Here is a 12,235-nt window from a genome sequence, read left to right as displayed (position 1 = left end):
TTCAGTAGCCAGCACGTTTATTAGTATCTCATCTCATCAGCAGAGGGCGATATCGCAAAATAACTCATTGAACTCAAGTTTGAATCACAATTTTAAACACTGCAGTTACTTACAGTATAGCTGAAATGACTAAATGATGGCAAAATCATGATATAAAAAAACATAATACACAAGTCATTATTATTAGCCTAGCAGTAGTGTGGATGATAATTGCTAGATGTGACCATTCTGCCATTATTTACCTCATGTTGTTCGAATTTATTTATTTGAAACATTAAAGCTGGATAATGGTCACTGTTTCCATGTAGCTATTTACAGTGAATCAGACCCACAGACTTATTGAAAAGATATGACTCAAAGTAATGTGTTGTTCACAAATCCGACATCAGCTACCCTTATAAATTGATATAACTGTGCCAAGGAGAGCTAGAGTGGATGTCAAGATTGTCAGTGAATAACGACTTAAATTGTGGCTCCTTACACAAAGCTATCATATAGGAGAGGAAGGTCAGGGTTCAGACTGACTATTTTTATGATACATTTATGGTTTGTGTCCTTTTGAAGGCTTGAAAGCCTTATAAAAGCCACTGGGAATAAAGAGACCATGAATCCGAGGTGTTAGTGTTTGTCTCTCGGAAAAAGAGGGATACTGGAGCATGTAACCCAGTTTCTCAAGAAGACAGAGCTCAGTTAAGGAGACATAACAAAATTCAGAACACCACTACCAGTCCTCTTTTTTCCTTTCCTGGGCAACTTAATGTGACTATGCTGCATTCAAAATGACAAGAGCAATGTTATTTTGTCATCTGCATCTGAAAAAAAATAAATAAATAAAAATAAAAAATAATAATAATTATATATATATATATATATATATATATATATATATATATATATATATATATATATATATATATATATATATATATATATATATATATATATATATATATTTATATATATGTATAATATTTTAATTAGGTAATGTGGGCTCCAAGACTCCTTATTGTTGTACTATGACTATTCACAATTTTATGTCTATTTATTATTTGTAGCAACTAAATAACCGCAATTAAGCATTTTGTAACACAAATAGTATCCCTTAATTCAATTTTATCACGAAATACAAACAATAAAAGTGTTTAATTTAACTCTCTGGGCCTTCTTTTTTTCCGCCAAATTCATCCACATTGTCCTTGGTATTTAATTTAAGGCTCTGTATATTCTTATATTCTTCTATAGAAAGAATGACTTTCAACAAAGATAATTAAAAAAAAAAAGTTCTACAGCAGCAATATAACAAATGCACACAAGAAATTACATATGACCAATTACATGCACATGACATGCAGACAATATATTGTGACCACAAATTAAGAATACGTTCCCACGTTTTAATTTCAAGGTCCCCCTCAGCGGGCCTCCAATCAGCCTGGGCCTATAAGCCCTGCATACCCTGACTCTATGCTCCTATCTCGTGTCATATAGAAACTTATCCTGACCTACTGTTTTAAGTACTACTGTATGGTTGATGGTTGATCTGGACGCTGAGATGAGATGAAAAGCCATGAGTGCTTTTTCTGCAAATGATTCTATACCTGCAGTGTTTCTGACACAATAAATAAAAGATGGCTCCTCTTATGCTCCTTACAGATATAAAATGCCTCAGTAAATTGTCCCTCATGTGGAATAATGGTGAAGGTGTGCTCTTCTTCTGTCTGAACTCAGTATCATCCTGTAGCTATAGGTACTATGGGCTAATGTTTATGAGTCTTATGAGTCACATTTATAGGCCGTTTAAACAATAAAACATCAAATCTAATAATTATGCCCATCAAGCAAAAAGCATTTTCTAGATTTTTTGGGTTGTGATAAAAATCCTAATGTTCTCGGTCAAAAATATTCAGTAGACCTAAGGTTGTTTATTTATTTATTTATTTATTTTTTAATAGAATCTAGTGTTAATTGGTCAGTTGCTCAAAAAAAAAGATGTGTTTTAATTTTTTTTTTAAATGGCTAAAGATAATTACATTGCAACTTTATCTGCACTATTTAATCTAGGTCTTCAAGGTTACAGGCAGGTGTGTTTTCGGGATGATTCATGATGGAAGTAAATTCCTCGGGGCAGTCAGTGGCCATCCAGGGTACACATGGCCTTATACAGTATAAGTAAACACCTGACCATTTATTACACTGTCACAGTATAAAGTCGTAAAGAATTGAGTTGCCTTAAGATTACAGTTAGGCCCAGTATTTAATTCATGAATTTTTGAATTACAGGAAGATTTGCTCTCAACTCGAAAAACTCTGTGTCTGCAGACATGCCGTATTACTTTCAGTGTGGCTGGAGGTCGGTTCTTCTTCTTCACTGCACTTCAAGCTCTGTCTCTCACACCGAAATGTGACAAGGCTGCCTTGTTCCTCATCAAATATACATGCACTTTGTCTTCTAACACATTTGCATAGTGAAGCCGCAAAAATACCTTTCTCTGTACATTTGTGTTCTTGTGGGGCAGTCAAAATGAGCCGACCGCATAATCCCTTTCCCACAGAATTGGCTTAGCTGCCAGAGCAAATGACATCAGTCAGTTTTACCAAGAAAGCACATCATGGTTCAAAATTCTCTCGCTGTCTTTCTTCCTGAAGGATGTCCTGAAGCTCACTAGGCATAAAATGATTTAATGAAATGTTTCAGTCATCAAGCACAGATCCTTACAACAGTTTTCTTCCTTTTCCGTCTTAAAGATGATGTCAGCATTTCATTAATGCAATGAAAATGATGTCAGTGAGAACTGCCACATTTTACATCTAATCACAACAGACATTGTGAAGAATTCTCTGAATATACTTAAATACAGAGTGTATTATCTCGTTTATACAATAAAGAAATGTATTAACTACCTCTGATCTTTGAAGCCCTTGACAATCCTACATGAAGACATTTTATTTTTCAGCAGCATCATCATTATTATTCATTAGCTCAACTGCTTATCTCTACTTTTCATGTTACTTGAGTCACATTCTGACAGTGTTTGTCTGAACACTTAGGCCCTCTGGCTCATACAGTTAATTCAATCAGCTTGACGTACTGAAGAACAAGCTTTAGTTTTGACTTCACTGAGATTGAGACACTGACATTCTAACATCCGTTACGGTGTCTGATTCAATCTGACAGATTGATAGATGTCTGTTACGTATGGTAAACCGTGATCTCGGATATTGCACTATGTGGGTGGTGTTTGTGTGTTTTGCGTCTGCACTGATTGTTTCATGTGGGCATCTCCGCTAATTGTTCATTATCACCAGCTGCCACTCATTACCCTTCCCTATATATTGGCGTGTCTAGCGTCTTGTGTTTGTCAGAGCATTGTTAGTCGTTCTCATGTTCTGCCTTCCTTGTGTTGTCTTCTCGTCGTTGGATTGTCCTGTCTTCCTGGAACCCCGTCCACTCCATCTCATCCCCGGATCTCATCACTTACCTTCACTGCTCTTCCCCCACAGATCCTGTGTCACACTCTCCTGTTGACAATGCACCATCGCACCCCGGATCACCTGTGAGCTCTGCCTCTTCCTGGACTTCTTACTCACGTCAAGATGCCCAGTATCACCTGTCTTCATGTTTATTGTTTGTATTCATTTATTAAATAATCAAAACTCGCACTTGCTTCCTCCTACTCATTGACAATTAACTACAGAACGCTCTGACCAACATGGAAGCAGCAAGCACCACTTCTCTCACCGACTTCATCCATCACAGCGTCACCCGTATGGATCAGCAACAGGAGAGTATTGTCAACACCGGACGCGCGGTCCAAGTGCTGGTGACACAGGTGTCTAAGCTTACCCAGTAGATCCACAAGCTGACCTCTCCAGTTGCGCCACCCGCACCGCCCACCCCCTGGGACTTCCCCGAAGACCACTTCTGACCCGAACCTCGGCTTCCGGTGCTGGAGAGTTATTCTGGTGAGCCAGATTTCTGTAGAACATTCCTAACCAAGTCTTCCAAGCACTTTTCCCTACAGCCTCGCACCTTTGTGATGGAACGTTACTCTCCGGCAGGGCCGCCTTATGGGGGACGGCGGTGTGGGAGAACCACCATCCATGCTGCACCTCGTTCCACTCCCTCTCTGAGGAGATGAGGAGAGTATTTGACCGGGCCGCGGCCGGAAAGGAAGCCGCTCGTCAGATCACGGATCTCAGGCAGGAGGATCTATCCGTAGCTAACTATTCCATCAAGTTCCGCACCTCGGCGGCCGCTTGCAAGTGGAACGTGGAGGCATAGTGGGATAGATTCCTGCATGGGTTGGCCGACCGTGTTCATAAGGAGATCTACCTCCTCGAGTTGCCAACCAGTCTCAACAGGCTCATCGATTTGGCGCTCCATGTGGACGCTTGGCTTAACTGTCTGGGAGCGCAGACCAGTCACAAATGCCTTCTAAATTCTCCAGAGAGTGGTAACTCAAGTCAAGAGAACTTGGTCAGTCCCGTCATCGATCAGGTGGGTAGAGCTCGACTATCCCGGGAGGAGAGAGAGAGGCGGAGGTCCCAAGGACTTTGTTTATACTGCGGTGGCTCTGGACATCTCCTACGCACGTGTCCGGTAAAGGGAGCCAGCCCGGTAGTAAGTTTGAGGCTACTATCGGGTGGGATCTCCGCCGTGAAGTCCTCAACAACATCATTGACTCTCCTTCAGGTGAAACTGAGGTGGGGCAACAACACTCACACCTGTCACGCCCTTCTGGATTCTGGAGCCGAAGGTAATTTCATTGACACTGTGCTTGCTCGTCACCTGAACCTTCCTGTCCTTCCCTTGTCCTGTCAGATCCACGTCAGTGCACTCAATGGCCAGGAACTGCAGCACGTCACCCACACCACAGAACCCATAACTATACTCACCTCTGGCAACCACACCGAAACCCATCCCTGCTCCTAATGGACACCCCTGTAACATCCATCTTCACAAAATTGAATTTACATAACGCTTATCATTTGGTCCGCATCAGGAAAGGGGATGAGTGGAAAACCACCTTTAACACCCCTTGAAGGCACTTTGAATATTTGGTGATGCCGTTCGGGCTCTCCAACTCGCCAGGAGTTTTCCAAGCACTCGTGAATGACGTGTTGAGAGACATGGTAGATGAGTTTATATATGTTTACCTGGATGACATACTGATTTTTTCTTCATCTCTCCAGGAACATGTTCAACACGTCAGACGAGTGCTCCAGAGATTACTTGAGAATGGTCTTTTTCTCAAGGCGGAGAAATGTGTATTCCTTGCACAGTCTGTTCCCTTCCTAGGATACATCGTCTCGTCTGAGGGAATACGTATGGATCCTGAAAAAGTTAAGGCTGTGATAGATTGGCCAAGGTCCAGATTCCCATAAGGCCCTACAGCGGTTTCTGGGATTCGCCAATCTTTATTGACGTTTCATTCGTAATTTCAGCCAACTAGTCTCACCTCTGACCACCTTGACCTCCCCCAGTACTCTGTTCAGGTGGTCTAATACAACCGAAACTGTATTTTCCAACCTCAAGAGCCACTTCGTTTCGGCTCCCATCTTAATAGCCCCTGATCCCACACGCCAGTTTTGGTGGAGTTCGACGCATGAGTGCAGTTCTTTCCCAACGTGCAGCCTCAGACGACAACATGCATCCTTGCGCTTTTTTTCACATAGGTTATCTCCTGCAGAACGTAATTATGACATTGGTAACAGAGAATTGTTGGCCATCAAATTATCATTAGAGGAGTGGCATCACTGGTTGGAGCGGTCAGGGGTACCTTTCATTGTTTGGACCAATCATAAGAACTTAGAATACATCAGAACTGCTAAAAGACTCAATTCCAGGCAGTTTTGGTGGGCACTTTTTTTCAGTCGTATAGATTTTTCTCTATCATACCGCCCGGGTCCCAAAAACGTCAAAGCCGATTCTTTGTCACGTTTTTTTGATCCTTCCAAATGCCCGGTGACTCCCGAGTGTATTTTACCTGAGAGTATAGTCATCTCATCACTCATATGGGAGGTCGAATCGAAGGTCAAGACGGCCTTATAAGGGGTAACACCTCCGCCCAGGTGCCCACCGAATCGTTTATTTGTGCCGGAGGAGTTACGCTCCAACGTTATTCAGTGGGGTTACTGCTCTAATGTAGCTTGTTATCCAGGGATAAGCCGCACCAAGGGTTTAGTAAAGCAACGATTCTGATGGCTCGCGGCGTTCACGAGTTTGTTTTGGCTTGCTCAGTTTGTGCCAGTGGTAAGTTGTCTAACCGACCTCCAGATGGGCTTCTTCAACCGCTGTCTGTCCCTTCGAGACTCTGGTCCCAATCGCACTAGATTTCATTACCACCCATCCCGGTTCCCCCACCGGCGTGACTCATAGATGGGGAGCCCACTTATTGGGTTAATCGTATTCTGTACTCGAGACGGAGGGGACGAGGATTCCAGTACTTGGTGGACTGCTAGGGTTACGGTCTGGAGGAGAGGAGTTGGGAACCTTTTATGGACATACTGGATCACTCCCTGATTGATGAATACCATCAACAGGTAAGCTCGTCTGGGAATTCCAGGAGGCATTCCTAGAGGGGAGGGTACTGTCACAGTTGGTAAACCGTGATCTCGGCTTTTGCACTATGTGGGTGGTGTTTGGGTGTTTTGCGTCTGCACTGATTGTTTCATGTGGGCGTCTCCGCTAATTGTTCATTATTACCAGCTGCCACTCATTACCCTTCCCTATATGTTGCCGTGTCTAGCTTCTTGTGTTTATCAGAGTGTTGTTAGTCGTTTCCGTGTTCTCATGTTCTGCCTTCCTTGTGTTGTCTTCTCGTCGTTGGATTGTCCTGTCTTCCTGGAACCATGTCCTCTCCAACTTATCCCTGGATCTCATCACTTACCTTCACGGCTCTTCCCCCACAGTTCCTGTGTCACACTCTCCTGTTGACAATGCACCATCGCACCCCGGATCACCTGTGAGCTCTGCCTCTTCCTGGACTTCGTACTCACTGCAAGATTCCCAGTATCACCTGTCTTCATGTTTATTGTTTGTATTCATTTATTAAATAATCAAAACTCGCACTTGCTTCCTCCTACTCATTGACAATTCGTTACGAAGTCGCATTTGTAATATCATCCATTTTTGTCTTCCAAACGATTATATTGGCTATACAACAAATAAACAATTGAAATAAACATTTGTGTCACTTTAAATACATGTGTCAATACAAACTTACACACTCTGTGTAACCTGTATTAATGCAGTCAGTTTTGTCAACCTTTTACCCCAAATATTCCAGTGGACAGAAAGGCATGGATGATCCGATGGGAATTCTGAGAGCAGCTTTTGACAGAGGAAAAAGAAGAGAGGGAAAAGAGAAAAATAACCTTGCCGTACACTGCATCTTACTTATAAATTTATCATGACCATTTCTGTACAATACACTGGAATCTCAGCCTCCTTTAATATTTGAAGGTTTAATATTTCATAAACTAAAATATGGATTTCTCCACTTTTCCAACTATCTCCTCTTAGCAGCACTCAAAGTGATCCAACAGGAGGAATGGGAAGAAAGAGTTTAAAGTGGGACTAAAAGTATGAGTGTGTGTGTGTGTGTGTGTGTGTGTGTGAGACAGAAGGAGGGAGTGGCTGCACATCTTGCAGAAATAATCTTTTTAGGTCACTTGCAACTCACTTTAAAAAAATTAACTAAATTTTTTCACACTTTGCATCTGGCAGCTTGAATAATGATAGAATCACAGTAATAACTTATAATGTTATTGTTTAGCTACTATGTCTGTCAAAACCTTAAGACCTTAAGAGGACATCTGAATAAAATTATATAGCAAAAAAATAAATAATAATAATGTAAAAGTAGTGCAGATCTTAAATATATTTTGTCCACTAATAAAATACTAAACTTAAACATTCAAATAATACTTACATAATCCAGTGCAGCTTTTAGATGTAATTTCAAATTAATATTTGACACCTCTAAAATTATTAGGCCTACCATATAAAATATGCTCTTAAAAAAAGAAGAAAAAAAACGGATTTAGTCAAAATTTCTGTGGAATGGAGGACTTTGATTCCAGTATATGACTGAATGAGTGTGTGATCAGTGGGGAGAGGTTGACACAAACTGAGATGTGGGACGTACGTGACTCTAGGACGCTCTTCCCTCACAGCTCTCTCTCTCAGTGCTCATGAAGTTCAGCTCTCATCACAGCCTATCCGTTCAGTGATCTTTTTGTCTGATCTATGTATTATAGGAATTTCATACCGTATGGAGATGTGACTTCGTGAAAGTGATTTTGAGGATAGTTTGTGGTTACATTCGCCGGATGCGTTGGACACATGCCCTATGTTCTGTAGATACCACTATGTGAGTAAACACAACTTCATCTGTCTTTCTTTCTTTTTTCTTTTTCAAATAATTTATAACAGACCACAGACCACTTTTTTGGGGTTTTTTTTAAATGCAAGACTATAATATTGTTATTGTTATTTATCATAGGCTATTGTTAAAGTACATCATACATTTTGTGCTGTTTGTATTAAGTGATGATGACCCTTAGATTTGGTTATATAAAGCTTTCCAAGTGATTTTGTGCAAATGGGTGACTTATGTGGGCTTGAATGAGTCTCTGGCCTGAGGTACTGTAAGACCAAATACTGTCATCAGAAAAAATCTAAAAGTCTTATTGAGAGGCCCTTTCTGATTCACTTGTGTCATGTTGCATCTTCATTAGCATTTCACATAGACAGAGACAGGATTATTTGGAACAGTAAACCACGACTACACTGATTTGTGGCTAATTATGACTGAATAACCTGAGCTGACTGAATGAACTGTTACATGTCGCCATTCCTTTGACATCGACATCCTGTGGAAATTGTGCAAGTGTGCTATTTTTGGAAAATAATTTAATGCATCATTGATCAGTTTATTATTCCACCGCTATGGCACATGCTTGAATACGGTTTCATAATTACTGAAATCCTGATCAAGAAGCATGAAATAGGCATCAGATGTATATGTAATTTCAACAATCAATTTATATTCTTATATTTCGCATTATATAAAATATTTTGAACATATGAACATAACATATTTTTCATAAGTACAGTACATGCATGTGTTTGTATTTATACATATAATAAATATGCACTTCATAAACATATTATGTAAACAAAAACTTTTATTTAGGATGTGATTAATTGTGCTTAGACCTTTTGACAGCACATATACATATATATATATATATATATATATATATATATATATATATATATACACACACACACACACACACACACACACACACATATATACAGTATATTTGATATTATCAGTGTTAAAGCTGTGCTGCTTAATATTTTTGTCGAATATGCCACTTTTTTCAGGTTTCTTTGTTGAATAGAAATAAAAAAAAAAAAAATTTATTTGAAACAGAAATATTTTGTAACAATATAAATGTCTTTACCATCACCTTTTACCAATTTAATGTATCCTTGCTAAATAAAAGTATGAATTTCTTAAAATAAGCTCTTACTGACTCGATTCGAATGGTCATGAAAAAAAAGCCACATGGTTCGACCACTACTCCTGAGTCCTATAAACATTTCACTCAATATACAGTATGTCAGTTTTAGTGATATACTAGGCAATATTTTTTTGTATCATAAATATTCATTTTCACATGAACATGTGTTTTTTGTCTTTATGGCTTGCTCAGTTTGTTGATGGAGAGGATTTCGAATGACAGCCGGCACAGTGGTCATCACAGGTGGAATTCTGGCTGCCGTCATCTTGTTAACTATTGTCACAGTTCTGTGTTACTGTAGGCTGCAGGTAGATCTGCTCTTCTGCTATAGTCTCATAAGTAAGTCCCTCTTCTCTATTTACTCACATATTGAGTGTGACATCTCACTCTGCTCATTAGTATTACTGCTGTAAAAGAGACGAGTCGGAGGAGGGGGAGGAGGAGGCTGACGTTGCCAAGGCATCTCCAAATCCACTGCGCCAACCGAGTCCACCTGAGAGTCCGCTGAGTCTCCAACATTTCCCTGAATACACGTCCTCCAATCAGCTTCTAATGACTGCAGAGCCTTTTGAGGCAAACGGACCGGTCAGTTACCCTCAATACATCCCACGGGTGCCCTACAGGCCGCCTCGCTCGTATACTTTCTGCCCGTCCTGCTCGGGGTATCTGCCGCTCCACATGAGCCCGCAGGAGGGGCTGCGTAATGGAGGTGGCAGGATCAGCTACAGGACTCTGCAGCAGGAGGAATTAGACCTGCCAATGGAGACGCCCAGCTTCCACAAACTCAACCTCATCCGCTCTGTCACCATGCAGGAAGTGCTGACGCATCACAGCATCAGCACCGATGTGTAGCACCTCGTATTCACCTGAAGTATTCTGTGATTCACTTTCATTATCCTGCTTTCTGTCCCCATCTACCCAATACATGATCTTTATTCATTCATTCATTCATTGAGAAGGATAGTCATGCAAAAGTGTGATTTTAATGTCTTTATTGCTGTTGTTTTCATTTTTATATTTTCCATTTTCAATTTGTCATTCTTAGTTTTTGTCATGTCTAATTGTTTATTAAGATAACTTTTAATAAAAGAGAACATTTCTGTTCTCTTACTATCCTTATCCCTTCTTGTCCTAGATTTGACTACTTCGAACGATGTCTGAAACCTTGTATAACAGGCATTTCTCCTGTGTATTTGTTTTTATTTTTGTTTTTTATTTTTATTTTTATTTTTGCCATCTTACGGTAAACCACTTGTTGAATTCCTCAATTGTAAGTCTCTTTGGATAAAAGTGTCTGCCAAATGAATACAAGTCAAAAGTCATTTTTACTTTTAGTTAATTACATCATGTTAAACTAAATCAAAATGAGAATTGTTGTCTTGGCAATTAGCTGAAAATTGTATATATTATTCTATTTCAAATAATGTTTATTATTATTATTATTATTATTATTATTATTATTATTATTTTGGTTTCAGTTTTAGTTTTCATTTACTATAATAACCCTAACATGTTCTGCATCTTTTAACCTAAAAACATAAAAAAATACATATGAAACATCCGTCAAAAATCAATAACAATAATTCCCTCAAATTCATTCTATTTATACAGATTTTTCTGATAGTATGCAATAAAAATATTTGCTTATATATATACACACACACACACACACACACACACACACTAATAGTGATTTTCAAGGGCATGGGAACTGGGACGTAAAATTTTGATATTTCACATTCTTTTGTCTGTCACAGATATTTCCTGCTGTAGTAAAATAGACGATTAAAAGATATATTTGGTATGATGAACTAGTGTGGATGTATGGTATATTTTATTTGTGAAATGATAAAACCACCTGCAGTCATAGTTTCAAATGTGAAGTTGTGTGTCTGTTTGTGTGATCTATTTAACTCACAGTTTTTATAATTCTCTGCATTCTCTTCTTTTTGTGTAGTGCCACTCAGTTTGCATTGATTTTGATCAAAAATACCCCTGATGTCACCAGAATAATTATCTGTTATAGTCTTTTATCTTTTGTATGTGCTTTGTGAGGATTTAATGAACTCTTACAGTGTGAGAAATGAAAATATTTAACGGCACATGCTGTTTGCTGGCCAGCAGGTGGCATCATTTCTTGTGCAGAAAAAAAGCATAATTGGACAATTACAAAATAGAAAATAGAAAATAGAAAATCTTACTGAAAGTAACTATGATTTCTGACTCCCAAAAACTGATTAAATGGGCAATTTGATGCGATTTCAAGTTTTCCTTTCTCTTTTTAGTGTTACAAGCTGTTTGTGAATATAAGATCCCTGAAACATTCTTTATAAAAGTTAAAACTTGTCCACACCCTCCTAAAACACCCGTTTAAGCACGCCCCCACATGTCTATGTCACTGTGTGGGAAGAATTGCATAAAACTGCCCAAATATTCATGGAAAGAAAAAAGGCGTAACTTTGATTCTCGCTGTAGTATTGTTTCTGCCGCCGCCATGTTGTGGAGAAGCTGTGTGTTCCACTGTGAAAACAAAAATACTTTATTTGGTCTTCCAAAATAAGACACGACTAGAAATCAGTGGTATTTACAACACTGTTCCTGAACAGTTCAAACAGAATATTTGTGTGTTTATAACACATTTTACGAAGGACTGTTTCCTGGGAGAGTAGCCTACAATGCCTGCTGACTCACAGCCTGT

The 12,235-nt window shown here is 39.4% G+C and overlaps 1 protein-coding gene across 1 annotated transcript; it reads left to right on the top strand.

Annotated features, from left to right (window-relative positions):
• Positions 1-9,752: 9,752 nt before the first annotated feature.
• Positions 9,753-10,444, top strand: fam163b (family with sequence similarity 163 member B). Its single transcript, XM_026212758.1, has 2 exons — positions 9,753-9,845; positions 9,937-10,444. The coding sequence occupies exons 1-2, from the start codon at positions 9,753-9,755 to the stop codon at positions 10,387-10,389; spliced, it is 546 nt and encodes a 181-aa protein (XP_026068543.1). The 3' UTR covers positions 10,390-10,444.
• Positions 10,445-12,235: the final 1,791 nt, after the last annotated feature.

This window comes from Carassius auratus, chromosome 30 (genome assembly GCF_003368295.1).
Source record: "Carassius auratus strain Wakin chromosome 30, ASM336829v1, whole genome shotgun sequence".
In the NCBI taxonomy this organism is placed as follows: Eukaryota; Metazoa; Chordata; class Actinopteri; order Cypriniformes; family Cyprinidae; genus Carassius; species Carassius auratus.
The sequence above is the reverse complement of the archived record's forward strand: the minus strand, read 5'-3'. Positions and strand labels throughout refer to the sequence as shown.